Source organism: Sus scrofa, chromosome 2 (genome assembly GCF_054392235.1).
Source record: "Sus scrofa isolate SSC_HxYL_T2T_F1_AM1 chromosome 2, Sscrofa_HxYL_maternal_Yorkshire_Landrace_v2.0, whole genome shotgun sequence".
Taxonomy (NCBI): domain Eukaryota; kingdom Metazoa; phylum Chordata; class Mammalia; order Artiodactyla; family Suidae; genus Sus; species Sus scrofa.
This window is the reverse complement of record NC_139384.1, coordinates 87,297,466-87,325,000: the sequence shown is the minus strand read 5'-3', so window position 1 is coordinate 87,325,000 and position 27,535 is coordinate 87,297,466. Positions and strand designations below refer to the sequence as shown.

The 27,535-nt window shown below is 55.1% G+C and overlaps 1 protein-coding gene and 1 long non-coding RNA gene across 51 annotated transcripts in view; both read right to left on the bottom strand.

The window, feature by feature from the left end:
• Positions 1-7,409, bottom strand: part of LOC146405544 (uncharacterized) — an 11,716-nt gene extending 4,307 nt beyond the window's left edge. The window contains exon 1 of the long non-coding RNA XR_014837931.1: positions 7,283-7,409. This is a non-coding gene — a long non-coding RNA (uncharacterized LOC146405544). The remainder of the gene's footprint in view (positions 1-7,282) is intronic.
• Positions 1-16,561, bottom strand: part of TCF3 (transcription factor 3) — a 39,267-nt gene extending 22,706 nt beyond the window's left edge. For 33 of the 50 annotated variants that reach the window (XR_014837872.1, XR_014837873.1, XR_014837885.1 and 30 more), the window contains exons 1-3: positions 16,283-16,561; positions 14,206-14,343; positions 10,559-10,631 (exon numbers count right to left, since the gene is read on the bottom strand). Coding sequence is in view for 26 of the 50 variants with exons in the window: in XM_021084224.2 (XP_020939883.1) it covers positions 10,559-10,631; positions 14,206-14,277 (145 nt within the window). In the remaining 24 variants the exon portion in view is untranslated. Of the gene's footprint in view, positions 1-10,558; positions 10,632-13,109; positions 13,275-14,205; positions 14,344-14,964; positions 15,592-16,282 lie in introns of those variants that run through there. The other 17 variants (XR_014837889.1, XR_014837890.1, XM_085013459.1 and 14 more) reach the window with 2 other exon arrangements.
• Between the last annotated feature and the right edge of the window lie 10,974 nt (positions 16,562-27,535).

The following is a 27,535-nucleotide window of genomic DNA, read 5'->3' as shown; positions in this document are numbered from 1 at the left end:
ATGCTAGGAAACACACCAGACACGACTGCAAGGAGGATGTATACAGACTGGAAGAGCTAAAACAAGAGTGTGGGGAAAGAGGCTGCAAATATACAACAGACCCAGACTCAATTTCTTGAAATCTGAAACACGGTACCTACGGAAAACATTTCTGGAACAAATGACTCAGGAAGACAAGCATATGCAAAAGAAATACCAGGTAATGCAACTGAGAAAGGGGGTCTGTGAGATTCATAGGAAAGGCTGAATTCATGGGGCAAGCTTTTGGTAGAACAGCGGGGAGGTTCTTCTGGATGGTGGGTGGGATCCACAGAGAACATCCTACCCCCTGGGTTCCAGGAGCCCAACTGCACAGAGACCAAAAAACATGGAAGCTCCCACCACTCTTGGTCCCTGACACTGAACAAAGTGCAAATCTAAACGGGATGGGCAGGAGACAAAAACCTTGTGGTTTTGTGTCACAGTACCCCTGGAGCTCTCAGGAAGAATGACAGCAGCAGCCCACATTTCAGGCAAGCAGGAATGTCATGCTTCTCCCCAACCACAGCCACAGCCCAAGCCGCCACGACTTTTTCATCAGTGACCAAAAATTCGATGATTGAGGAACAAACACACCACTCCCAACCTGTAAAGGAGAAACCTCCAAGAGAACTAGACTCAAAGGGAAATATTTTTAACCAATTATTATCCAGTGTCCATAAAAAAATAACAAAAATATGCATTACTGAAACCAACGGGATGTGGCCTAAGTGGTCTCAGAGGGAACCCGATAAGCCTCAACACCGACTGATCACCAAGCAAGAGAACAGAGGCAAACGGGTCTCTGATTCAAAAGTCAAAAAAAAAAAAGAAAGAAAGAAAAAAAGAGCAACCATTCTGGACTGAGACACGGATTCAACCTCCCAACAAAACAAGGGCTGTATTTTATTTAAGAATGCAACGTGGAGTTCCCATCACGGCGCAGTGGAAACAATCTGACTAGGAACCATGAGGTTGCAGGTTCGATCCCTGGCCTTGCTCAGTGGATTAAGGATCCTGCGTTGCCATGAGCTGTGGTGTAGGTTATAGGCACGGCCTGGATCTGGCACTGCTGTGGCTGTGGGGTAGACCAGCAGGTGTAGCTCTAATTGGACCCCTAGCCTGGGAACCTCCATATGCCATGGGTGCGGCTCTAAAAAAAAAAAAAAAAAAAGAATGCAACGTGACGGAGTTACTGCTGTGGTTCAAACGGGTTAAGAACCCAAATTTATCTGTGAGGATGGAGATTCGTTCCCTGGCCTCACTGAGTGGGTTAAGAATCTGGTGTTGCCCTGAGCTGTGGTGTAGGCTGTAGACTCGACTTGGTTTCTGAGTTGCTGTGGCTATGGTGTAGGCCAGCAGCTGTAGCTCTGATTTGACCCCTAGCCTGGAAACCTCCATATGCTGCAGGTACAGCACTAAAAAGCAAAAAAAAAAAAAAAAGGCAAAAGATAAAAAAGAATACAATGTGAGCCACTTTCTTTTTTTTTTTTTGTCTTTTTTTGTCTTTTGTCTGTTGTTGTTGTTGCTATTTCTTGGGCCGCTCCCGCGGCATATGGAGGTTCCCAGGCTAGGGGTTGAATCGGAGCTGTAGCCACCGGCCTACGCCAGAGCCACAGCAACGCGGGATCCGAGCCGCGTCTGCAACCTACACCACAGCTCACGGCAACGCCGGATCGTTAACCCACTGAGCAAGGGCAGGGACCGAACCCGCAACCTCATGGTTCCTAGTCGGATTCGTTAACCACTGCACCACGACGGGAACTCCCTTTCTTTCTTTTTTGGCAACTTCCACAGCATATGGGAGTTCCCCGGGCCAGAGCTACGACCTACGCTATAGCTGTGGCAACACTAGATCCTTAACCCACTGAACCCAGCTGAGGATCGAACCCATGCTGCCATAGAGACCACACCAGATCCTTAACCAGATGCACCACAGCAGGAACTTCAACATGAGCCCTTTTTAAATGTGCCTGAAATAGACGAATTTTTGCTAACAAAATGCTAGAACTGACAAGAGAAGTGGTCAAAATCTCAACAGGCCAAGTGCCACAGGAGAAATAAGGCAGCTGGAGAATTGTCAGATGCAAACATGGTGGCAGGCCAGCTCTAGTGCCGAGGTAATGGATGTCCCCCTCACTGGAGACTGTTCCAGAGAAACTGGGGCAGAAACATGACTGGAAGCCACAAGAAGCCTTAGTCCCACATGACAAAGAGACACAGGCAAATAGGAGCTAAATAGGAGTGGACCAAACCTGAAATTCAAGGAGTGCTGGGGTAAGAAAATCATTAGTGGACAGCATCAGGACATGGGGAAGGAGGAAACCAGGGGCCGTTCCCAGACGCCCAACACACACCATGACATGCCAATCACTCATGTGGATGGTCATGTAGGTTCAAAAGGAAACGCCCTGAATGTGATAAACACAGACAGACAGAGAGATCTATCTTGAATCAACAGCCAGGATCAGGCCCGGTCCTGCTGATAATAAACCAAGCTGCATACGCCCCTGTGGTTCTAGAAACACTAGCTGATGCAAAAAGGCACATGGCATCTGCACCAGGATGGGGGAGACCAAGTGCCTGAGGATGGTTTACCTGGAGAACGAAGCCAAGGGAAAAGTGCAAATAATTAAGAGATATCAGGGGACAACCAGGTAGAAAACATGATGATCCCCAAACCAGAGCAAAGCAAGTCCTAAAACACCTAGAAACAAAGCTCACTGAAAAAGTATGTGACCAGGAGCTCCCTTGTGGTGCAGTGTGTGAAATTTCTGGCATTGTCACTGCAGTGGCTTGGGTCGCTGCCGTGGTACAGGTTCAGTCCCTGGCTTGGGAACTTCCACGTGTTACAGGCACGGCCTAAAAAAAAAAAAAAAAAGCATATGACTAAACAAAAAAAGAAAGAGAGGAAGAAAGAATGAGAAACCATACAATGACTAAGTGCTTTACACCTCAGTTTTCAAAGTTTATCTTAAAAATTTAATGGTCAAAACTTGAGAGGAGACACCATGCGCTTACAATGCGAAAAGGCAGTACTATGAAAACACATGGTTCTTCCTAAATTTATCTGTGAATTTATACATCAGAACCCCAAAAGGAGTTTCCTTTGTGGCTCAGAAGGTTAAGAACCCACTTAGGGAGTTCCCGTCGTGGTGCAGTGGTTAACGAATCCGACTAGGAACCATGAGGTTGCGGGTTCGGTCCCTGCCCTTGCTCAGTGGGTTAACGATCCGGCGTTGCCGTGAGCTGTGGTGTAGGTTGCAGACGCGGCTCGGATCCCGAGTTGCTGTGGCTCTGGCGTAGGCCGGTGGCTACAGCTCCGATTCAACCCCTAGCCTGGGAACCTCCATATGCCGCGGGAGTGGCCCAAGAAATAGCAACAACAACAACAACAACAAAAAAAAGACAAAAAAAAAAAAAAAAAAGAACCCACTTAGTATCCATGAAGATGTGGGTTCGATCCCTGGCCTCACTCAGTGAGTTAAGGATCCAGCATTGCACAAGCTGCAGTGTAGTTTGTGGACATGGCTCAGATCTGGCGTGGCTGTGGCTGTGGCTGTGGCAGACAGCTATGGGTCCAATTCAACCCCTAGCCTGGGAATCTCCATAAGCTGCAGGAGTAGCCCTAGAAAGACAAAACAAACAAAAAAACAACCCCAACAGATTTCTTTTTTGGAGAAATGTGGGAGGACACATGACATAATTATTCTAAAGAATCAGCATGTCTGAAAACATGGGGGGGAAAGACCTGAGAAACAAAAATTGAAGTAAGACTATAAAAACACCATAATGCTACAATAACTAACACTGAGCAATACTGAGAGAGTAATTGAAAAGTAAAAAGATGAGACAAAAATTCATGGGTAAATGGCAATTTAGGAAATGCTTCTAGGTATTTCAAACCACCAAGAAAGGTTTTCCTGAGTTTATTCTGTTGTTCTAGAACTTCTTAAATTGAATGTTTATTCCATTTCTTTTCATTGTATCTGAATACTGCCAAAGGCTATGATTCTTTCCCAAGGACAGCACTGGCTGCACCTCAGAGTGTCAATGTGTTTACATTATTGCTGATTTCTGTTTATTCTGTCTTGGGTGTTTTAATTTCCTCTTTAACCCAAGAGGTAGATAAAAAGGAAATTCATTATTGCCATAAGGTTAGTCATTTTACCTCTTTCTACATTTTAAAATTTATTTCTAGTTTTACCGCATTTTTCTCAAAAGAACGTGGTCTAAGATATTTTGGTCTCTTTCTCTCTTTTTTCATGTTTTTATTATACCCAGTATGTGGTCAATATTTATAAAACGGGTGTGATCCCTATTTATAGGACATGGCCTTTGAAGGCCATGCTTCCACCTGGAGGTGCCCCTCAGAATGTCGGGAAGCTCTTACAGGCCCCCCTCAAGCTTTTCATCAATGTCTCTGGGCCCAGGGCCCAGGGGTGTATGTTCTAAGCAGCCCTGCAGGTGAGCTGGATGTGTGCCTTTGGCTAGGAACTGCTGTGTAAGCTCAACCCTGATCACTTTTCTGTTCAGGTTTTCTACCTTCCACTTATTTTTCCTTTATTTGCTCTGCCAAGGACTGCAAAGGCACACTTTTCTGCCCTCCAGCATCTTTGCCTGTATATTCCTCAACTGGATGGAATGAGGAAGAGACACATTTATGACCCTCACATCGGCACGGGAAATAGACTGTGTCATCTAATTCTCAAAGATTTTTTGACAAGTAGCACCAAGGCTAGAACACCATAAATGAAAAGACCTCACAACAAAAAAAATTAATCCTATTGGAATTCCTGCTGTAGCTCAATGAGTTAAGTATCCACAAGGATGTGGGTTCAATCCCTGGCCTCGATCTGTGGGTTAAGGATCTGGTGTTGCCCTGAGCTGTGGTGTAGGTTGCAGACACAGCTTGGATCCTGAGCTGCTGTGGCTGCGGTGTAGGCTGGCAGCTACAACTCCAATTCGACCCCTAGCCTGGGAACCTCCTCCATATACCCAGGTGCGGCCCTAAAAAAGCAAGAAAAAAAAAAAAAAAATCTGACTGCAGCAGCTCAGGTTGCTGGAGAGAAGCAGGTTCAATCCCCAGCCTAGTGCAGTGGGTTCAAGGATCTGATGTTGCCACAGCTGCAACCTAGCTCAGACTCGATCCCTGCCCTGGGAACTTCCACATGCCTCAGGTGTGGCCATAAAAAACAAACAAAACAAAGCAAAAAAAAAAGTCTCCATCACAATGATTATAAATTAAGCTAGAAAAAAAGGTGCAATATCAATTGCGGAAGACTAACACTCTTCCTATATAAAAAGCTCTTGCAAATGAGTAAGGGCAGTATAGGGTGGTGTCCAGGACACTACAGAGAGATAGCAGTGGGTGATTAGTTAGGATGGTTACTAGACTAAATTCTCTGAGTATCAACTTCATCATAAGTAATAAAACGGGGATCATAACTGCCTAGTTCACCAAACCATGAAAAATGAGGACTCAGAATGAAGGCTTGGTACCTGGCACACAACAACAGTGTTCACAAAACACTGAAATAAATTTTTTGCTTGTTTGTTTTTTAAATTTGCTTTTTAGGATCACACCTGTAGATACAGAAGTTTGCAGGCTAGGGGTCGAATTGGGAGCTGTAGCTGCTGGCCTACACCACAGCCATAGCAACTTGGGGTCCAAGCCTTGTCTGCGGCCTCCACCATAGCTCATGGCAATGCCGGATCCTTAACCCAGTGAGTGGGGCCAGGGATCGAACCAGCATCCTCATGGATACTAGTCAGGTTTGTTACCACTGGGCTACAACAGGAACTCCGACATGAATTGTTGATAAGTATTATTACGCTGTATTTAAAAAGCTCATTGGGCAGCAATAAAAAGGGACAAACTGTTAGCAGTTCCCACTGTGGCTCAGCGGTAACAAACCTGACTAGTATCCATGAGAATGTGGATTCAATCCCTGGCCTTGCTCAGGCATTAAGTATCAGGCATTGTCTTGAGCTGTGGTGTAGGTTGAAGACATGGCTTGGACCCCGAGTTGCAGTGGCTGTGGTGTAGGCAAGCAGCTATAGCTCTGATTCCACCCCTAGCCTGGGAACTTCCATATGCTGCAGGCTTGGCCCTAAAAAGACCAAAAAAAAAAAAAAAAAGGAACAAACTGTTGATATAGCCAACAACTTGGATGGTCCTCCAGGGAACCATGCTCAACAGAAAAAGCCCATCTCAGAAGGCTACAGGCTGTATGTTTCCATGTACATAACATTCCCGACAGGACAGAATTTCAGAGACGGGGGTAAATTCGTGGTTGCCAGGGTGAGGGGCTGATGGGTGGTGAGTGGCAGCAGCTGAGAGGTCACGTGGTAATGGAACAATTCTGTAACTCGAATGTGGTGGTGACTCACGGTGCTACACACGGGATAAAACTGTAAAGAACTACACATGCACATACATGCATACACGTAAAACTCGAGAATAAATTAAAACATTCAAATAAGTTCTGTAGATCAGCTTCCCGACTAGAGGCCATGCGGGCTAGGGAAGGCCTAGGGAGGGGCCGTGCAGAACATCCCCTCACATTTCTTTGCAACTTCTCCTGAGTATATCATTATTTCCAAATAAAAAGTTGATCAAATCCAAAATAAAGTGTGGCCCTCAAGACAGTCATGGGAAAGTCATCAAAAATAACTTGTCTAGGGAGTTCCTGCCGTGGCTCAGCAGAAACGAATCAGACCAGGAACCATGAGGTTGTGCATTCGATCCCTGGGCTTGCTCAGTGGGTTAAGGATCCGGCATTGCCGTGAGCTGTGGTATAGGTTGCAGATGCAGCTCGGATCCCACGTAGCTGTGGATGTGGCGTAGGCCAGGAGCCACAGCTCAGATTTGACCCCTGCCTAGCCTGGGAACTTCCATACGCCGTGGGCACAGCCCTGAAAAGACAAAAGACAAAAACAAGACAAAACAAAACAACAACTCATCTAGGGTGTTCACCTGTGGTGCAGCAGGTTAAGGATCTGTGGTTGTCACTGCAGCAGCTTGGGTCACTGCTGTGGTTGGGGTCCAATCCCCGGCCTGGGAACTTAAATGTGCTGTGGGTATAGGCAAAAAAAAGACCCCTCACCTGGCCCATCTTTTTAAATTTGTTTTTCCTTCCTTTTTGGCTGCCCCTTGGCATATGGAGTTCCCAGACCAGGGATGAGATCCAAGCCACAGTTGGGATCTATGGTGCAGCTGCAGCAACGCCAGATCCTTAACCCACTGTTCGGGGCCAAGGACCCAATCTGCATCGGGTACTCCAGAGACACCACTGATCCTACTGCTGTGCCAGAGGTGGAACTCCCAGCCCATCTGCTTTTGAAAGATACTCGCCCATCACTGACATGTAAATGCCCACTGAACCGTCATAATCCTTTTCACCTACGGAAGGAGAGGAGGCTGGAAAAAGCCGGGGCTATGCTGCATGTCCAAGGCTGGCAGTTCTAGCCTGGAACGTACTCTGTGTTAATCTGGGGTCCTCTTCAAAGACCAAGTATCTACGCTGCCTTTTCTAGTGTGAGAGTCGTACCCAAGCACGTGATACATTCAGAATCACACAAACTGGGAAAGCCGTGGAGCTGTAACAGCAGGGTGTCAGCAAGCATGTGGTTTTCGGCAGAGGGAGGGCTGCCATTTTGCGATCTGTGCCTCAGGGTTTCCCAAAAGGGAGAGGAAAATTATTCCCATTTTAAAGTCTTCTCATCTGATAAAGACAGAAAACCTGTCTTGTGCTAGTTTGTCGTCAACTCCTTCCTGACAGAGTTTTTTTTGTTTTTTTTTTTTTTGTCTTTTTGCCATTTCTTGGACTGCTCGTGCGGCATATGGAGGTTCCCAGGCTAGGGGTCGAATCGGAACTGCAGCCACCCGTCTACACCACAGCCACAGCAACGAGGGATCTGAGCCATGTCTGTGACCTACACCACAGCTCACGGTAACGCCAGATCCTTAACCCACTGAGCAAGGCCAGGGATCAAACCCGCAACCTCATGGTTCCTAGTTGGATTCATTAACCAATGAGCCATGACGGGAACTCCCTGACAGGGTTTTTAAACAGAGATCAGCAAAGGCCACCTGTCTGCACCTGACACGCTCAGCTTCCCATTCCCACAACCTTCACCTTCAGAGACCCCTTGAGCCTCAAGCTGGCTGGGCTGCTGCTTTTCTAAAACAAAGTGCCCTTGCAGAGGGAATCAATGCGAGGCAAGCCGACTTAGAGAAGTTCTAAGTAAACACTAGGCAGGGGCATGAAAGGAGAATGAAGAGAACTGTGGTTGGTGGGACCCACTAGCATTCGAAAGCTCTTGACAAACGGTGCCCCCATAAGGTGACACTGCCTGTCCGGGGGAGGGGTGACCCACCTTACTGATGATAGAAACTGAGGCTCAAAGGAGGTGACTGCTCCAGGCCCATCCTGCTGATGGACCAACCCCTACCTGATCCTGGGGTCTCAGGCTCCACCAGGGAGGAGGCAGGGACATGCACTCAGGGCTGGGAGACCCCCTCAAGGGGCTTGTCTCAATTCCGGTGGCTCCCAGGTCTGGCGCTAGGACCCCCCACACCAACACACACAACGGTGAGCTCAAGGCAGATAAGGAGACGTGACCCAGACCTCAGGTCATAAAGCGCTTCCACAGCGAATCCTCTGCCGACAGGGAGACGCCTATTTTACACATGATGAAAGCAAGGCCTGCAGTCACGCCACCTGGGTCAGGCGACACAGCCCATCTTTTGCCTGAAGCTCGGGGCTCAGGGATCCTAGTCTCGGGCCCCCTCTGAAGGCGCATTATCACCGGAACTGAACTGGGAAAAGGGGTCCCCAGCTGCGTGTCCAGAATAGGGAACCTCCCAAGCTGGACCAGCCATACTACAACTCTTTTGGGCGAGAAACCTCAGCCCCAGACCGCCCCCCCCAACTCCAAAGTGGTCAGGGCAGGGCCAGAAAGCAGGCTGGGGCTGCAGAAATCAGGGAAAATCTATAGGGGCTCCACTTAGGCCATGCAGCATGGGGTGTCCTGGAGGGGCTCCTTCCTTGGAAGCCACTGCCTCCAAGTGGACCATAGATGAGGGAAGACAGCCCAGGGAGAGAGGCCTGGGGAAAGATGAGGGCATGCCTATGCCACCTCCTCCAGGAAGTCCCCTGGGACCTGCCCCGCCGCCTGAGCCAGGGAAGCAGCAGCACCCCCAGTTCCTGAGGGCTATTTCCGGGGGTGGGGGGGCAGGGTGACCATGGGGATTTCCACACTGAAGGGAGGACTTCAGCCAGCCCTGAGGCCACTTCCTCAGGCCGAGAGGAAGGCCAGTCCAGGACAGTGAGGGCAGCAGCACAATGTCCCTCCTTGGGGGGGGGGTGAGTGAGCACAAACCACCCCTGAAACCCCCTCCTCCTCCAGGCAGAGCCCATTGCACACCCCGATGGAAAGGGCAGAGGACAGTCCCTTCCGTCCCTGACCCCAGAGATGAGGAAGGACACAGCCCCCATCCTGAGACCCCAGAAAGATGCTAAAGTCTGTGCAAAGCCAGCCTTCCCAAGGGGGTCCCCAAATCCTCCTGGCAGCCAGAGTGGACTCCCCAATATGCACACAGCTCCTCTCTCTGCCCACAGCCCTTGGGGTTCCCATCTCCTCTGGGTAAAGCATGAATCCTTCTGCCCATCCCCTCCCATCTCTCAGCCCCCAACTCTGCTCCAGCCATACGGCCTCCTCAACATTTTTCCAACATGCCAGCCCCGGTCAGGCCCCAGGGCCTTGGCACCTGCTACTCTAGACTCAAGACATCTCCTTGGAGACGGATGGCCCCTACCACCCTGTGTGGCAGCCCCCCGATCTGCTGCCTGACACTTGCTGTGTGCTCCAAGGCCACCGCCTGTCCTTCTTGTGCTGTGTCCTCCACGCTCAGTGCCAGTTAGAGTGACCCATTCGTCCAGGTTCGCCTGGGGTGTTCCCAGTTTGAATGCTCCAAGTCCCAGACCCCAGGAACCCCCTGGCTCCCCAACAAGCCAGGCCAGCTAATCACCCCAGTGCTGGATCTACACAGTAAGTGCCTAATACATACTTGACTGAAAAAAGCCAGGACATGGGCAGGCTGTGGAGAGCTGCGGCTCTACATCACGGGCCCTCTGGGCCTAAGTTTCCTCTCCGCCCTCCTCCATGGACTGGAGACCCAAAACCCCATTGCGGCTGGGGAGCCCCCACCTCAGCCCGGCACCATGTGAATGACACAGACGCCCCACACCCCAGCCAGAGGCCCGGGCTCCGGGTGCAGGACAGACACTGATGCTGGGCTGACCACCAGTCACCTTCCTCTGGCCCCAAAGCAGGTCATGTGAGTGTGACAGCAGCTCGTTCTGCGCTCCCCTCAGGCGCAACTTCAGGCCCTTCACCACACACCTCCCTCAGGCGCAACCAGCTGCCAGCCCCACCCCACCGTTGGCTTGGGGCTGCACCCTGTCCCAAACCACCCACCACACGTGGTCATCTGCTCACGAAAACGTGATGCCCCGAGGCAGCGGGGTCCTACCTGAGCTTCCAAACTGGGCACCAGCCAGGGAGGCAGACCGGCTCTTCCCGTTGGCCACCGGCAGGGGGAACATCTGCAGGGAGGGAGAGGGGGAGATGAGTAAGGGGCACAGCCCGGGCACAGGGCACCACTGGCCCAAGGGGAGAAAGGCTCTCCAGTGAGAACCAGCTCCTGGAGGCCCTCAGGAGAACAGCCTGGGGCACCAACAGTAACCCTGGGTATTTCGAAAACTTCTACCCCTGTCTTTCTGGGGGGTGGAGTTGTGGTAAAATAACCTATTTAGGCGCTTGATACAACATATCTACTCTTTTAAGTGATACAAAATCTCCTTTAAATTTCAGCTTAAAAAAAAAAAAATGAGATCATGCAAGTTCCCCTGTGGCTCAGTGGGTTAGGGATCAAGCATTGTCACTGCTGTGGCTTGGGTTCAACTCCTGACCTGGGAACTTTCATATGCTGCGGGTGCAGCCAAAAAAAAAAAGAAATTCCCATCGTGGTTCACTGGAAACGAGTCTGACTAGCATCCCTGAGGATGCCCGTTTGATCTCTGGCCTCGCTCAGTGGGTTAAGGATCTGGCGTTGCCATGAGCTGTGGTGTAGGTTGCAGATGCAGCTCGCATCCCGCATTGCTATGGCTCTGGCGTAGGCCAGTGCCTACAGCTCCAATCTTACCCTTAGCCTGGGAACCTCCGTATGCCAAGGGTGTGGCCCTAGAAAGAAAAGAGAAAACAAGACCATTCACACTCATAGATGGATGTAAAGGTTGCCTGAAACACTCGTGTCTCAACCAAAGACACTGACCTTCCTGCCAAGTCCAGTGTGTGTCCCTGACCCCCAAGTGGCAGGATGGGGACGGGGAGCAGGCGCCCTGCATGCTGGGCTCTGTGCTCAGATGCTGCCATCGGAAGGGGAAACCGAGGCTCAGAGAAGTGGCAAGGATGGATCTCCTGGGCAGGCACCAAGGTGGGAGAGTCACCACCCCTCCTGTTACCTCACCCAAATTCAGTGTTGGTGTTAAGTCCCTAAAGATTAAACGGCTTAGCAGTATTAACTGGGAAAACCCAACATCAACAAACCCACGTGCCACAGAGAAAACAAAACCTGTCCATCCCGTCCCTGCCCCAGGGGGTTGAGTTTTAGAGGTCCTTGTAGGGGTCCAAATGATTCAAAGCGGCCAGAATCGGGGCTGAGAGTAACCAAAGCCCCCAAACCTTTGCTCCATGGCTGCCCCAGAGGTGGAGGTGTGGGCGCGTGGGTGTGATTCTCCGGCAACATCATGAGCCCTGGCAGTGACCAGACAATAGGAATCCTGCCCCGACACCCCATCCCACAGAAGGGGAAACGGGGCCACAGGCTGAGCTGGCTGGGCGAGAGCAGAGCCATGGAGGGGTGGACTGGGCTGCACGTGGGGCCTCTCAGGCTGGCTTCCCCTCTGGGGGCATCCAACCCAGGACCCTTTCCTGCTGGGGACACGGAGGTCTGCCTTGAGGTGGGTAGGCCTGGGGAGTAGCAGCCAAGTCCCCCACCCTTCCTCGGGAAGTGGGGACTCAATTCCATTTCTGTTTCACTCTGGGTGGTGGTGGGGGGCAGAGGCTGCTGACGTGGCACTTGCCACAGGGGCACTGGGCCGTGTCTTATGGGTGCCTCAGGCCTTGTGATCAGCCCAGACGGGTCCCCACACCCCTCGGAGCCTCAGCGCTCCCATCAGTGAAATGGTCTCAGAGCTCAGACCACATGGGCCGTTGTGAAACCCAAAGGCACACAGGGTCCCTGGGCCCACAGAGGCCTCTAGGCACGTGCCTGCCCACCTGCCCACGGTGCCCTCCCTACCCCTCATCCTTCAAGGCCAGGGTTAGGGGACCACTGAGGCCCACAAGTCTCCAGAACCACCATTCTAACAAGGGAAGCTCAGGGCCTGGGTAGAGGTGGAATTTTTACAGCATGGTGCAGTCTTTTTTCTGGAACTTAATGGGCACTTGCTTTGTTTACTTTATACAAACCTGCCCCAAGGAAGCTTCCCTTTAAATTCTTCTGTTTTGATTAAAAACAAGTTGTTTTAAAAAACAAGCGAATTCAGTTTCTCTGGGGCAGATAGGAAGAAACAACCAGGCAGGGTTGGAGGAAGAGATGGGAGCTGTGACAGGGGCTGCCTCTGGGCCTGAGGCTCGCCTAGGCCTCTGTCCTTACAAGCACGAAGAGGGAGAACAAAAATCCAGTTCTGGGCTTACTGGGAGGAGAGCCACCAGGCACCCCATCCGTGCAGCCTTGGTTTCCTCATCTGTGAAATGGATTGCTGGTTCTGAGCCGGGGAGGGGGGGGAGTATGGACCCTCCAGACACAAGGGGGAGGTGGACAAGTGGTAGGGGCTGCTGGGTGGCAGGGGCCAAGGGGCCAGGTCTCTAGGTCTGAACCTGCACCCCCCCCCAGACCCCCAAGCCAGTCTGTTCCAGCCCAATAGTCTGTGACTTGTCAGTTTAACAAAAAAAACAACTGAGCAGCACCCCTGGTTACTCAGCTGGGGAGGCAAAAATAAAATGGGGCTTAAAAATACCGGCATGGCCCTTCCGGAGCCGCGGCCGCTGTCCCGTGGGCTGTGTTTTTCCGCAGAGTGGCTGATGTCGTTTCAGTTTGGGGACTTTTGTTTTCGATAGAACTCAGTGGCCTGGGCCTCGTACTGGCAGAGGATTAAATTCAGACCGAAAGCATCCTCCCCAACCTGTTTCAAACCAAAATGGTGCTCGCTGGGGGAAGGGTGGGGGCAGGATTCAGGAAGCCTACACACAATTCCCAGATGTGCGAGGAGATGGCACCTATGACAGGTGGTCCACCATACAGGCAGGCAAACCTAGGTCCCCAGTCCTCCAAGGTATGCACCACTCCCACTCTCCCTGGGCCTGTCTGACCTCTGGAAGCTGGCACCCTCTCTGAACCTCCATCAGCCTGGTTGGGGGAAGGGGCTATGTTGAGTGGAGCACACTGCCCAGGAAGTGTAAGGACACCCCCCCCCAACCCCCGCAGAGCCAGCACTGCCCACAGATTCCCGTGCAATGCTCTCAAGGTCTCCTCCCATCACCTGCACCTGAACTGCTGGTGACCCACCATTCTGGCTCCCATGTGACTAAATGACTGAAGAATTACAGATCCACTGCTATCTGTGTCCTCTCCCCACTAACAGAAGGTCCCTTCATGTGGGTCACTGAGGCGCTGGGCACCCCTGTTCTTTGCATCCACAAGGGAGTGAATAACTCTGATCACACCACTGTATAGGTCAAAAACCAAGGTCACTGTGTGCCCAGGGCCAAGCTAGGACCTCAGGGACAAACCCCACCAAGGAGGAGCTAGAGGCCCTGGGCAGACCCCTCCCTCACTCTGGACCTGTTTCTCCCTCTGTAAAAGGGCAGGTTGGACTCAGTCTGTGCTGGGCAAAGAGCTGTGTGACAGGTTCCTCTGGACACTGCTCCCTGCCATGAGGGGTGCCAGTCCATCCTTTGGCATGCACCCCAACTTCCCCAGCCCCACCTGGGGCCCTTTCACCCAAACAAGTTTGAGGTCCAAATGCTGGGGGTGTTTTTGGCAGATGCTTTTTTCCTGGGGAGCCTGTAGGGCGCCGTGCATAAGGGGGGGGAAGGGAGGGTGGGACCACTCACCATGCTGAAGTCCAGGAGGTCACTGAGCTCCTTGTCCGTGCCCACGGGCGCCATCCTCTGCGGCTGGTTCATTCTCCAGCAGCAACGGGGGCCCGATGGCCAAGGGCCAGGAGGGGCTCCTCAGGCCTAGAGACAGCCCTGTGTGGTGACCCACGGCGGGTGCAGGGGCAGGAGAAGAGAAGAGGTATGAGTGCCGAAGGCTGAGGCGGACCGATGGGAGTGGAGGAGCTAAGAGCCCCTCTAGCTGCTCTGAGGCTCTGGGTCTTCCCACGCCGAGTCCCTTCCAGACCCTGGGGGTGGGGGCAAGGCGGCCAGGATTCGGGGATTTGGGCCCCTTGAGACCCCTCCCCAGAGCCCTCGGGGAATTTGAACAATGGGTGGGGGAGCGCACAGAGTTCAGATTCCCGAAACTCCCTCAGCGACCACCAGGGAATCAAGTTGCAAATTTTAAACTGGATGCGGGGCGGAGTGGTCCCTTCCCAGCTCGGGCAGAACCCGCCCCTCTTCCCCGCCACTTCTCTCATTTCCAACCACCCCCAGGCTTCCCACTGGCCCCGCCCCTGGGAAGGGGGAGGGGCGACCCCAGCCCCGCCCCAAGGGAAATTTGGTGACTCCCCCCCACCCGGCAGCTGTCAGTGCACGTTGAAGACCCAGGCACCCCCAAATTCAAGGGGAATTAAATCCACAAGTAGGACGGCAGGCAAATCCCCCTTCCCGCTCCAGGGCTAAAGGAGGGGTCCGCCCAACACAAGGACCTACCCTCACAGCTTCCCTCCACACTTCGCCTCCTCCTCCCACAAAAAACAACTGAACTCTGAAAGAAGAAAAGCCACCCTAGGTTGTTTTATTGTCACCATGTATCCGGGAATTATTTTTAAGCAACTTTAAAAACATTCCTTGCCTCCCGGCCCTGGAAGGGGGGGGGGGGGAGTTGTCCTAATACCAGGGTTTCCCCAACAGGGTCCCCAGGGCTCCTTTCTAGAACGGGGTGGGGGATCCACCTGCCAAGCCCCGTCCCACACCCCGATGAGGGTCTCCGTCCCACAGTCAGACAGCGAAGTCCCTCCAGCTTCTCTCCCCGGGGACCCAGAAGGGGGCGGGAGCGGCAAGCAGAAACCGAGGGGTTAGAGGGGGTTCCGAGGTTGAGGAAGACCCGACATCAGAAAAGGAGAAACCCCCGCTTTGTTTGCCAACTGGAGACGGGTGTGAAACGGATGCCCCAGAGCACCCCCTCCTCCGCGAAGCTTTTTCTTCTTTGGAGGGCGTGTGAAACTGACTTTTTTGAGGAGTACGAAACCGCACTTTTTTGTGGGGTAGCTGAAACCGATTTTAAGGCAGACCTGGGGTGGGGGAGACTGAAACAGGCTTTTCAAGGAGATCCGAGACACTTCTGGGGTATCACAAGGACTTTTGGAGACTCGAAGCGAACTCAAAAGATGTACGAAACCACTTTGGGAGAAAGAGGGGCAAGGAACTTCTCGCTCTGGGGGGAGGGGTGGGAGGAGGCCCGGGAAACCAACCCCCACCCTACCCCCCCCCCAGCAGCCGGTGCGGGCGGCGCGGCCCGGGAGCCCTTTGAAGCTCGCGGCGCTGCCGCCGCCACTGCGCTGCTCGCCCCGAAGCAGCCGCCGCCCGTGCCCGCGTACCGCGGAGCAGATGCGGCCCCCGGCCAGGATTTCGGCCCCCGCCTGCAGTGGCGCGGCGCACCTTCCCCGCAGACAAAAGGACGCTCCTTCTCCCTCTCTCGCTCCCCTCCAAACTCCGGCGCCGGCCGGGCCCCCGGGGGAGGGGGCGCCCGCGGGCCCCGCGCCGCTACCCCGCCGCGAAGTTGGGCAGCCCAGCGGCGCCCCCCGCGCCCCCGCCCGGCTCCGCAAACTTTCCTCAAGTGCCGACTGGCGGGGGCGCGCGGGCCCGAGCGCGCCCTCCACGTCGCCTGCCCCCTCCGGCGCGCAAAGTTGGAGAACAATGACTTCGGCCGCGCCGCCCCCCGCCCGGCCAGCCACTGCTCGGAGTCTCCGCACCCCAGAGCGGCCCAGCCCGCCAGGCACCGAGCGGCGGAGGGTCCCGGCGCGCTCACCTGCTCGGCGCGGCCCGGCCCGCAGCGCGCGGGGGGCGGCGACATGAACGGCCCCCCCGGACAAAGGGGCGTCGCGGCCCCGAGGGGCGCGCGTGGGCGGTGGCGCGTAGCCCGGCTCCCCGCGTATCCGCTCGGCGGACCGTCCGCGGTCCGGGCACTGGCGGAGGCGACGCGAACGGAGGCCGCGGTGCCCGCCGGCCGTGTCGCTGGGCTCGGTCCGGCCCGCTACGCCCGCGGCCGCCGCCGCTGCCTCATCTTCCTGCGGCGGGAGACATGTTCCGCCCCCAACCCGCGCCCCGCCCCCTACAGGCCCCGCCCCTCATCAGCTCCGCCCCGCGTCCGCCCGCGGATCCCTCCGCCGCGGTTTGCACGCCGCCCACTGCCACACGTCCGCCCCACGCTCCCGCCGAACGCGGCAGCGGGCCCGCGGAGCCCAGCGCCTGGAGCGGGCGATCCGAAGAATCGTGGGCCAACGGCATGAGGTGGGGGCAGGGACTATCTTCCAGAGCGGAGGCGCACGTGGATTTGCCGCATAGCCGTGACGCAAGCGGGAAGGACCGAGCGATGGAAAGAGAAGGCCGAGCGGACGAGGCCAATTGGAAGGTGCGAAAGCCTGATTGGCGGGGATGCCGGCCGTTCGCAACCAGGCTCCGCCCCGCCCCGCCCTCCCCTCTGCGCGTCCGGGTAAAGAAGGAGGCGGGACTCTCCGAGCGAGAGGCCGCGAGAAGCGATGGGGGAGGTGGGGCTTGGAGTTTTATTCTCAGGTGTGCATGGCCGGCCGCACGGCCTTTTGGGCTTGGTCGTGTCTGAGTTCCTAGGTCTGGCCCCTGCTGCTGGGTCTTGCGAGCGGGCATTCCAGACTTGGAAGGAATAAATCAGACCTATTTTCCCGTGGGGTCACTGATGCAGCTCTGTTTCAGGGTCAGAAATTCCCCCCGTGGAACCCACTCTGTGCCTCTGACTTGCTGGTTGCCTTTGTCTGCCTGAGACTCAGTTTATTCGTCGATAAAATGGGATCTTGGCCTGAGTTTGGACAAGGACTTAAGACCTTCTGACTCTCACTGGTCTGTGAGAGTCACTTAGATCCCCAGTTCCCTCCCACGTCCAGAGGCTCTTCAGCTTTTGAAAACCACAGACCCTACAGGATGGAAATAATTTTTTTTTCTTTTTGCCTTTTCTAGGGCCGCTCCCATGGCATATGGAGGTTCCCAGGCTAGGGGTCTAATCAGAGCTGTAGCCGCTAGCCTGCGCCACAGCCACAGTAATGCAGGATCCAAGCTGAGTCTGTGACCTACACCACAGCTCACCGCAACGCCGGATCCTTAACCCACTGAGCAAGGCCAGGGATCGAACCCGCAACCTCGGATTTGTTTCCGCTGCACCACAACGGGAACTCCTGGAAATAATTATTATAAATGAAAATAACACACTCTGTCATGGCCCCCTGTGTCCGCAGAGAGAAAGCTACACTCCCCTCCAGGCCAGGGATGGGCTCTTGACACAGCAGCCTCCTCCTTGCTCTTCTAGAATCTGCCTGGCTCATTCCTACCTGGGAGCAAAGGCTCTTCCATCCCTTCTGGAGCCTTGAGCCAGTTCAGTTCAGTGCTGCCCTCAATCCAGGGAACAGGACTGAAAGGAAGGAAGGAAAGTGGGGATCCTGGGGGGAATGGAAGTAGAGAAGGCCCCAGGGGCAATTGGGGAGCTCAGGAGGAGCCTAATAAAGCCCCCTCCTGCCACGCCCAAACTGGGCTGACCCTCACCCTGACCCCTCCAGGGCCAGAGTGCTCCCACGTGGGACAGGTCTGGGGAGGGGAGTGAGGTTCTTGGGGTCTGGGTTCAAATCTGGCATCCCTCCCTACACCACTGGGACTTTGGGCAAGTACTTCCCACTGTCTGGGCCTCAGTTTCCCCATAAGGAAAATGGAAGGATGAAGTGAGGGATGTGTGTTCTTATCCTGTGGCCTCTTCCCCACTGGCAGACCTGGGCATCTGGTGGGAGGCCCCCTCGGCCCCTACCTTTCCCTGTGGACCAACCCTGACCTCGCAGGTCGGTGGCCTGCTCTGGCTTTCCCCTAGCCTGGGGGTTTCTTGGGGACCAGGCTGAGGCAGAGGTCCCTCAGGGTCCCCAGCCTCACTCAGGGTAGGTCAGCACCCCTTCCCCCTCCAATGCTAAGGGTATAACCCATATAGAGCTGGGGCCAGTGTTTCTGGAATTACACATCCACTGAAGGGGAGAAATGATCTGTTCATGGGCCATGCAATCATTGACCACCGACTGTGTGCCAGGCTTGGTGCCGGGCATTAGAGCACAGTGGTGACTGTGACCTGTCCAGCCCCTACCCCTTGGGCCAAGATGAGCCATCAGAGGAACCCCCCTTTTGTCCCAAACGTGTTCTTTCCATCCACATGTTTGGCTCTCAGGTCCTCACGCCTGAGTGATTAAACCCATTGTACAGATGAGGAAACTAAGGTTCCAAAAGCTCCTCTCTGGGGCCCAGTCCACCCTGGGGCTCCTCACACCTGCCAGGAGGCCCTCCTGGCACCCACAAGCCACTATTGTCTTCTCTGGGGAGGCCCAGCATGGAGCTGAGTCACTGGGAGGAGCAGCCTGTGGGGGCCCCCACTCAGCCACAACCTCTGCCCAGCCCCAAGGCCCGGGTGCACCCCACAGGGCCCTGGCACAGGGACAGGCGGCCAGGGGCCCCTTGAGGGCGGCCCACAGACCGCTTGCCCGCCCCCGCCCATCTGACTGTGGCCTTTGTTCTCTGCTGGGTGCCCGCCACTGGGCCAGGCAGGCAGGAGCCCGCTGGAGACCTGCCTCCCCTCCTGCTCCCCCCACCATCCAAGCCACACCTACTGTGTGCTGTTCCCCCCGCCCCCCGCCTCCGGCTGGGGACCCCACAGGAGGGAAAAGACCTCATTTCTGGTTGGGAAAATGGGAAAACGAATGCCAAGGTCAGGTTCCCACCGTGGAGTAAGGCAGCTGGGGACAGAACGGGGGATGGATGGCCGTGGAAAGTTCAGGAAGACCATAGGTGTGCGAGCCAAGGTTGTCCACAGAGAGAAAACAGTTGGACTTCGGATGTGGGGGCCACCCTCCTGACCTCGTTTGCGTTTGTCTCCAGTGTGGGCACCTTCTCCTGGTGTGTGAACAGACACCTCCCACTCCCCACCCCACCCAGGCTCTCCCTGCTTTTTTGAAGCCTTGGAAGAAGGGAGGGGTATTTATCACTCCAGCCAGACCTGCACAAACCATGGTCTCAGAGTGCACTCTCAGGAGGGTAGGGGACGGCTACCTCCAGAGCTGGGGACTTAGTGGCTCATGGGACTCCTGTGGAGGGGCCTGGCCCTGACCTGTCCATCCTCACCATGACGCCTACCAGGAGCTCACTCTCACTCACTCATTCATTTGTTCTCCTGGCTTCTGCAGGGCCCGCTGCTAGGGGCTGGGCCTGGGGGTCTCCCTGGATGTTGGGGGGGTGCTATTACCCTCTGCAGAGGAGGGAGGAGGTGCTGGCCATGTTGAGTATTAAGCAGATGCTGAGGCAGCAGCCCACTGGCGGCTCCCCAAGCCTGCCTTCCGTGGTGCTTGCAGCCATGAGCGAAAGGAGGGAAGGGGACCCAGGATGACTGGGTGCGGTTCCCTCACTGCAGGCTTGTCCTGGGGAGCCAGTGGGCCAGGAGGGCAGGGTAGTGGGGGCTCTCAGGGGGGCTGAACCCCCGCCTCATGCCCCCTATTGTCAGGGGACCAGAAGGGACCCCGAACCCGCCCTTCCCTGGGGTGGGTTCCCTGGGACACTGAGACTTGGGTGTGACCAGAAGCATGAATGAAGTCAGGGGGCAAAGAGCAGGGCGCACTCAGCATGTGGGCGGGGGGACAGCAGGGGCAAAGGCCCGGAGGTGGGACTGTGCTGGGAAATTAAGAAACCCATGAGGTCTTGAGGTTGGAGCCCAGAGAAGTGAAGGGGAGAGAAGCCAAGGTCAGAGAGTCCGGTCTTTGGGGGGAGGGCACCTTGGTGGGGGTCTAAGCAGGAGAGGGACGTGGTTCCACTGCTGCTATGTGGAGGCGGCTTTAGGGGCAGGAAAGGAGGTGGTCCTTCGAGGGGAGAAGGGCTGGCCGTGGGGATGAGGGAGGATGAGGGGAAGATTGGCAGGTTTAGGGGTAACGGAAGGCTATCCCTGGAGGTGGGGGTAGGGAGACAGCCACCCACAGGAAGTCCTACCAGGACAGAGGCAGGGCTTGGCCAGGAGGGGCTGCAGAAACGAATGAATGAGTAGGGACCCTAGTGTAAACTCCAGCTCCACACTGAGCCCCAATTCTGCTCTGAACTCCTACCCTGGACCAGACTGGCAGCATGGGGTGAGACCTGGACCAAGCCCAAGAACACAGTGCCTCCTCCCCTGGGGCCCCCCCGCCCGGCCCTCTCCCCCGGCCCTGCGCCCATCTGCCCCCAGGGTTGATGCCACCTGTCGAGGACGGCCCTTCCCCCTCCTGGCCTGATGCCCACAGCTCCTGACTCAGGGGCCCCCAGGGCCTGTCCCACCACATTCCGGGGCGGCCTGTGCAAACACAGGGCACCTCCCGATCAGCCCCCTGGGCATTGTCCAACTCAGTTCCCTGGGGGCGGGGTGAGGGGTCTAGGGCAGGGAGCCCAGCTGGATCCCACCCACAGGGTGGCCCCACTGACCTCTGCCTGTGGGGGCACTGGGATGCTCCTATTCACCTGGGGGACCCAGGAGTAGGGGGCAACTCTTGAGCTTCTTGCAGGAGGCAGCAGGCTTCACCCCCATTGCTCAGATGGGGAAAGCTAAGGTTTAGATGCATGCCGGAGGCTGGCCAGCTGCCTCCACCTGGTTTGCTTGCCCTCGCAAGCTCCTTTACCTGTTCCCTGGTGCCTTCCAAAAATGGGGAGGGGGGCGTGTAGCTGTCAGCACCTTGCCACATTAGGGGGTGCAGGTTTTACTCAAAAGTGCTGGGGGTTTTACTCAAAGCCAGGAGGATGACAAGATCTCACTGGGGGCTGGGAGCTGAGCCTGAAATGCTGAGGTGTCCCCCAGGCCGGCAAGAGTGACCAGGAAGGGGGCACAGCTGGGGCAAGAGTGGGAGGTGGCGGGGGTGGGGGTCCCAAGCTGTTCCCTGGTGTGTGCTGAGGGCCATGGTGCGCCCTTGGCAGTTAATGACACTGACCCCAGTCCTGGCCTTCTCCCCTCCCCCACCTCACAACCTCTGGGGCTTTCCTGGAGTCTCCATCCCTCTGCCCTGTCTGTGCCCTCCTTCCAGGGCACCCTTCCTTCCTCTCACTGTATCTGGCCCTCTCCTCCTCATCCCCTGGCTCTCAGTTTGGGTGCCGCCTCCTCTGGGAAGCCTCCCAGCAGGTCAGGCCCCCTGCCCCTCTTATAATTCCTGTTGTTTCACCTTGTTTCTGTCACCCCATCACTTGCAACACATTAGAGGCCCCGGGGGTGGAGGCCTGGCCTTCTTGCTCATGTCACCCCACGAGGTGTGGTGCTCACCCCAGGAGAAATGCTGCATAGCCTGGAGGGTGGCAGCTGGCGGCCAGGGTGAGGCAGGGCTGATGGTTCTGAGGGACAGGCTTAGGGCCCAACAGGTGGGCGGCCAGGAAGGGAACAGAGCATGAGGTCTGCTCCCGGTCCTGGGCCTGGGCTGCCAACAGATCCAGGTATGAGTCCCACCTGCCTGGTGTCTTGGCTGGGAGACCCTGGGCGGGGTGGGGTGGGGTGGCTGAGCTGGGTGGTTCTTCACCCTGGTAGTGGCTCAGTGGCACTTTCTTTCCCTGAGGTAACTTCTCACTGAATCTCCCCTCTGCCTTGTGAGGCAGTGACCCTACAGCACCTGTTTTGTTGATGGGGAAACTGAGGCCCAGAGGGATGCAGTTACTTGACTGGGCTGTGAACTCTGGAAGTGTTCCGTGCCCAGGACCATCTGAGGGCAGGACCTGCAGGTGGGTTTTTATGCCTGTGTTACAGGAGGGGCAGGTCGATGGGGTCACCGGTCACTGTGATGTGGTTTCTTTTTTTTTTCTTTTACTTTTTAGGGCCATACCAGCAGCATATGGAAGTTCCCAGGCTGGTGGTCAAATCAGAGCTGTAGCAACACCACAGCCATAGCAACACCAAATCCAAGCCACATCTATGACCTACATCATAGCTCAAGGCAATGCCAGATGCTTTTTTTTTTTTTTTTTCTTTTTTTGTCTTTTTGCCTTTTCTAGGTCCGCTCCCTTGGCATAGGGAGGTTCCCAGTCTAGGGGTCTAATCGGAGCTGTAGCCACCAGCCTACACCAGAGCCACAGGAACTGGGGATCCAAGCTGCATCTGCGACCTGCACCACAGCTTACAGCAATGCCAGATCCTTAACCCACTGAGCAAGGCCAGGGATCGAACCTGCAACCTCATGGTTCCTAGTCGGATTCGTTAACCATTGTGCCACGACGGGAACTCCAAGGCAATGCCAGATGCTTAACCCACCGAGTGAGGCCAGGGATCAAGTCCATGTTCTCATGGATGCTAGTCAGGTTTGTTAGTGCTGAGCAATGACAGGAACTCTGGGACATGGTTTCTTTTTGGCCATGGCCATGGCAGGCAGAAGTTCCTGGGTCAGGAATTGAACCTGAGCCATGGCTATAACCACAGCCACAGCAGTGACCACACCAGACCCTTAACCCACTGAGCTATGAGGGAACTCCTGTGATACAGTTTCTATGCCCAGCATCTTCTTATCTGATCCCTAATTGCACTGTGCAGCCAGCAGGGAGTGTGTGTGGGGCAGGATCTGTGGACTTGACTGTGCTCTTTGCACTCCCAGGTTTGGAGGAGACTCTGAAAAGCCTGGCCTCCACCCCTACTACACACGCACTGCCTCCTTGCCTTCTTTGGCGGTGGAAAAGGCATAAAAGCCAGAACTATTAAGGGACAAAATTCTTTAAATGTGACTACATAAATGCAAAAATGCTTCTAAGTCATTAAAGAACCACAAATGAGTTTAAAGGAGTTGTGACACCTGGGGAGGAAATATTTTCAACATTATAACAGAATAAGGATTTGTGTCCTTCTTATACAAAGAGTTCCTAAAAATCAATAAGAAATCAACCCAAAAAGGAGTTCCCTTGTGGCACAGTGGGTTAAAGAGTTGACTGGCATTGTCACTGCAGCAACTCAGGTGGCTGCTTTGGCTCAGGTTCAATCCCTGGCCTGGGAACTTCCACTGCCCTTTGTGTGGCCAAAGAAGAAAAGAAAAGAAAACAACCAAATTGAAAACTGGGTAAAGGAATGAAGAATTAGGAGTTCCCATTGTGGCTCAATGATAACAAACCCTACTAGTATCCATGAGGATGAGAGTTTGAGCCTTAGCCCTGCTCAGTGGGTTAAGGACCCGGCATTGCCGAGTAGGCCAGCAGCTGTAGTTCTGATCTGACCCCTAGCCTGGGAACTTCGATATGCCACAGGTACAGCCCTGGAAAGAAAATTAAAAAAAAAAAAAAAAAAGAAAGAAATGTACAATTAGTTCGCCCAAGAAAAAACACAAATGGCCACTGGAGGGACAGAGAAAAAGAAGCCTAAAATCACTAATGATGAAAGAAATGCAAACAAATACCCACAAACAAGAAAGCATCTTTTGGCCTTAGAGTTGGCAAAACAGTACAGTGAAGTTGGGTGTGGGGGCCTCTGGGGGTGCTTGTTAGGATAAAGAAGCTCTACATCCCTTTCAAGTTCCCCTCCGATTCCAGCCCTAACACTCAGGAATCTAATAAAAATGACAGGACAAGCAGGGATGTTCACAGACCGTGGTTTGTGGCAGTGAATACTTGGAAAGAACCCATGTGAGCCACCGGCAAGGCAGAAGAAGATCTGGCCGTGGCTGCACAGGGAGTACGCTCAGTCCCGACCGACAGCGAAGGGGGCCTGCAAGCGTGTCCTGAGCCACAGAATCATCTGAAGTGGCCTGTTCCGATCAAATACAGGTTCGAGACCCATGGTGCCATTTCGATTTTGGGAGTAAAGCTTTTGTGAAGGCAAAAAAGTGTGTATCGAAAAAGTACAGGAGGAAATGCCCCGAGGGTTCCGTGGTTACCCTGGGTGCGGGGTGGGGGGCACTTTCAGTTCTTACTTTATATTTATATTCAGGAGGTGGGATGAACTGAGGTAGGATTTTCTTTGCTGTGCGAGTGTTCATGTTGTTCCGGTGGTTTTTAAATTCAAAGAAAGTTTAGTTTTTCAAGTCAGGGCTGAGGCTGGCTCTCTGAAGAGGAATGGACTGGGGAGTCATTTCCGTCGAGGGGGATCCTTGACCCCTTGAGGGACCACGCTCGCTGGGCGTTCCCTGGGTGGGGGGGCTTTCAGCTGCCCCAGGGTCCTCTGGGGGGAAACCCCTGGTGCCCCGGGGAGCCCCCCCAGGGCCATCCTGAGACTGAGCCAAGTACCTGGAGCACTGCAGAGAGAGTCCACGCGGGTTACTTCCCCACTCGGAGCCCCAGTTCTCATCAGTGAAAGGGGACCATGAGGATGCCACCCACCAGGGCAGGTGCGGGGGGAGCACAGAGGGACTGCCCCTTCCCCAAGGGGAGGGACGGCCCCCAGCACTGCCCTGAGGAACTGGGTTGTGGGGGTCAGGGACCCGCCCCTCTGAGGTCTCTGTCAGTGTTGCCTCATGGGCCTGTGACCTCTCTGGGTCTCATCTATAGGGTCTGCAGAATGGGCACAGAGAGGACAGACACCCCCAGGCAGGGCCGGGGTCTGGGCAGGCCCCATGGGAGAGCTAGGGGCAGAGGCTCCCACCTGTGTACTCCCACCTGGCCTCCATCCAGCCCCTCCAGCCACATGGGCTTCATCCTCCCTGCTCCTCGGACACCACGCCTCGCTCTGACTTCAGGGCCTTTGCACAGCACACCTCTTACCCTCACGCTCCAGACCATCATGCTGGTTTGTCAGCTCTCCCCTTGTCCCCAGCATGCCCACCACTGTCTGATTTGCTTGCTCAGTGTCCCCACCCGCCCCAGTTCCTCCAGGGCAGCACCCCCTGCCTGACCTGGCCAGTGCTATGTCTCCAGAGCCCAGCCTAGGCCTGGCATGCTGGGGGCACACCTGGGATGGAGAGGCTGGGAGAAGGGTTGGCCCCCTGTCACAGGTGAGGAAATTGAGGCTGAGGGGGAGGCCTGAGGTCAGACAGAGGCCCTAGAAGCCCAGCTCAGGCAAAGGCATTTCCTCTAGCTCAGGGGCTGCGGGGTCCTAGGCAGCTGGTGGGGAGCCTAACGGGCCTGTGTGTGTGTGTGTGTGTGTGTGTGTGTGTGTGTGTGTGTGTGGCAGTGGCAGCTGGGGCTCCTTGGGGGCCCAACCCCCACCCAGAGCGCAGGAGCAGGGAGGGAGGGGGGAGGGGAGTGGAGGCAGCAGCTGGCGGCTGGCCCTGGGCCAGCTCTGAGCCACTGCTGGGAGGGCCTGCGTTGGACTGGTCTCTGTGTCTCTTTCTCTCTCTGCATCTCCCTTTTTCTGTCTCTCTCAGACTCTGTTTCTCTGTCCCCTCTCTGGTCATGAGGGTTGGGGGCCGGTCCCGATTCAGGGCATTCGAATTCCCCCTTCGCCTCCACCTGCCTGTGTGGATGAGGGAACAGGAGGATCCCCAGCCTCTGACCCCTCCTGAATTGGGGACCTAGGGGACCCTGAGCAAGTCTTCTACCTGCAGTGTGGTCTCCATCTCTGGGCCAGGGCACTGGGTAGGGTGGGGGCAGTCACAGCCAGCCTGGAAAGAAACAGTTACCAAGGAGCCACTTTAAAGTTCCCATCATGGAGTTCCCGTCGTGGTGCAGTGGTTAATGAATCCGACTAGGAACCATGAGGTTTCGGGTTGGGTCCCTGCCCTTGCTCAGTGGGTTAACGATCTGGCGTTGCCGTGAGCTGTGGTGTAGGTTGCAGACGCAGCTCGGATCCCGCGTTGCTGTGGCTCTGGTGTAGGCCGGTGGCTACAGCTCCGATTCGATCCCTAGCCTGGGAACCTCCATATGCCGCGGGAGCGGCCCAAGAAATAGCAACAACAACAACAACAACAACAAAAGACAAAAAAAAAAAAAAAAAAAAAAAATCCCATTAAAAAAAAAAAAAAGTTCCCATCATGGCTCAGCGGTTAATAAACCCAACTAGCATCCATGAGGACACAGGTTCGATCCCTGGCCTTGCTCAGTGGGTTAAGGATCTGGCATTGCCGTGAGTTGCAGTGTAGGTGGCAGACATGGCTCAGATCTCGCGTTGCTGTGGCTGTGGCGTTGGCCAGCGGCTACAGCTCCAATTCAACCCCTACCCTGGGAACCTCCATATGCCATGGCTGTGGCCCTAAAAAGACAAAAGACAGAAAAAAAAAAAAAAAGGAGCCACTTTATAGGCATGTGTACCTGTCATGGGGGTTCAAGTTGGGTGGCCGGGGCAGGGGATACAGAGGCCAGGGGATGCAAAAGCCCTGAGGCTGGGGGGTCACCCCTAGCTAAGTTCCTGGGTCCCCATCCCCAAGTCATACCACCCAGCAAGCTGACCTGGCTGACCCTGTCCACTGACTGCCCTTACGGCCCCTCAGGCAGGAGGGCACTGGAGCGCAGGGAGCTGGGTGACCCCCCCCTCTCCCAGGACACTTACCACCCAGGTACATCCCCCCCCCCACCTCTGCCAGCACAGCAATCCCACTGAACCTCACTGACAATAGAATCCAACAGGCAGAAATATCCTTGGGGGCTGCAGTTTAATCACCCCCTGATTTGCATTTTTGCATATTAATGTGGCAGAGCTGCTAATTTTGTGGTATTATTTTAAAGGTGCAGAAACTCTGGAATTGCTGTGGGCTGAGGAGGGGCCTTCCTCACCAGGCCTGGGGGGCTGGGTCTCTGGATACAGGATCCCTGCCCTGTGTTATCACCCTTGCCCCCAGGCCATGCCCCCCAGGGGTCTCATTGTTTCTGCTCTTGAAATTGGGGCATCAACCAGTAGCCAGGGGAATGGGACCTGGAAGGGGATTCTGGAATTTTCTGCAGGTGGCTCCATCCTGAACAGCTGACTGCCCTATAGTGGGAAAATTGAGAATTTAGGATCAGGCTGTGTCTTAGAACCTTTGGATGCTGTCAGGAATCCTGAATCCAGCTGTCATTCTCACCCCCTGCCCTCAGGCCAGAAACCTGGGCCCATTGGCAGCCCCTGTGATGGGCTGCACCCCACATCTGGCCCCCAGGCTCACTCAGCCCTCTCACCTCAAAGCCT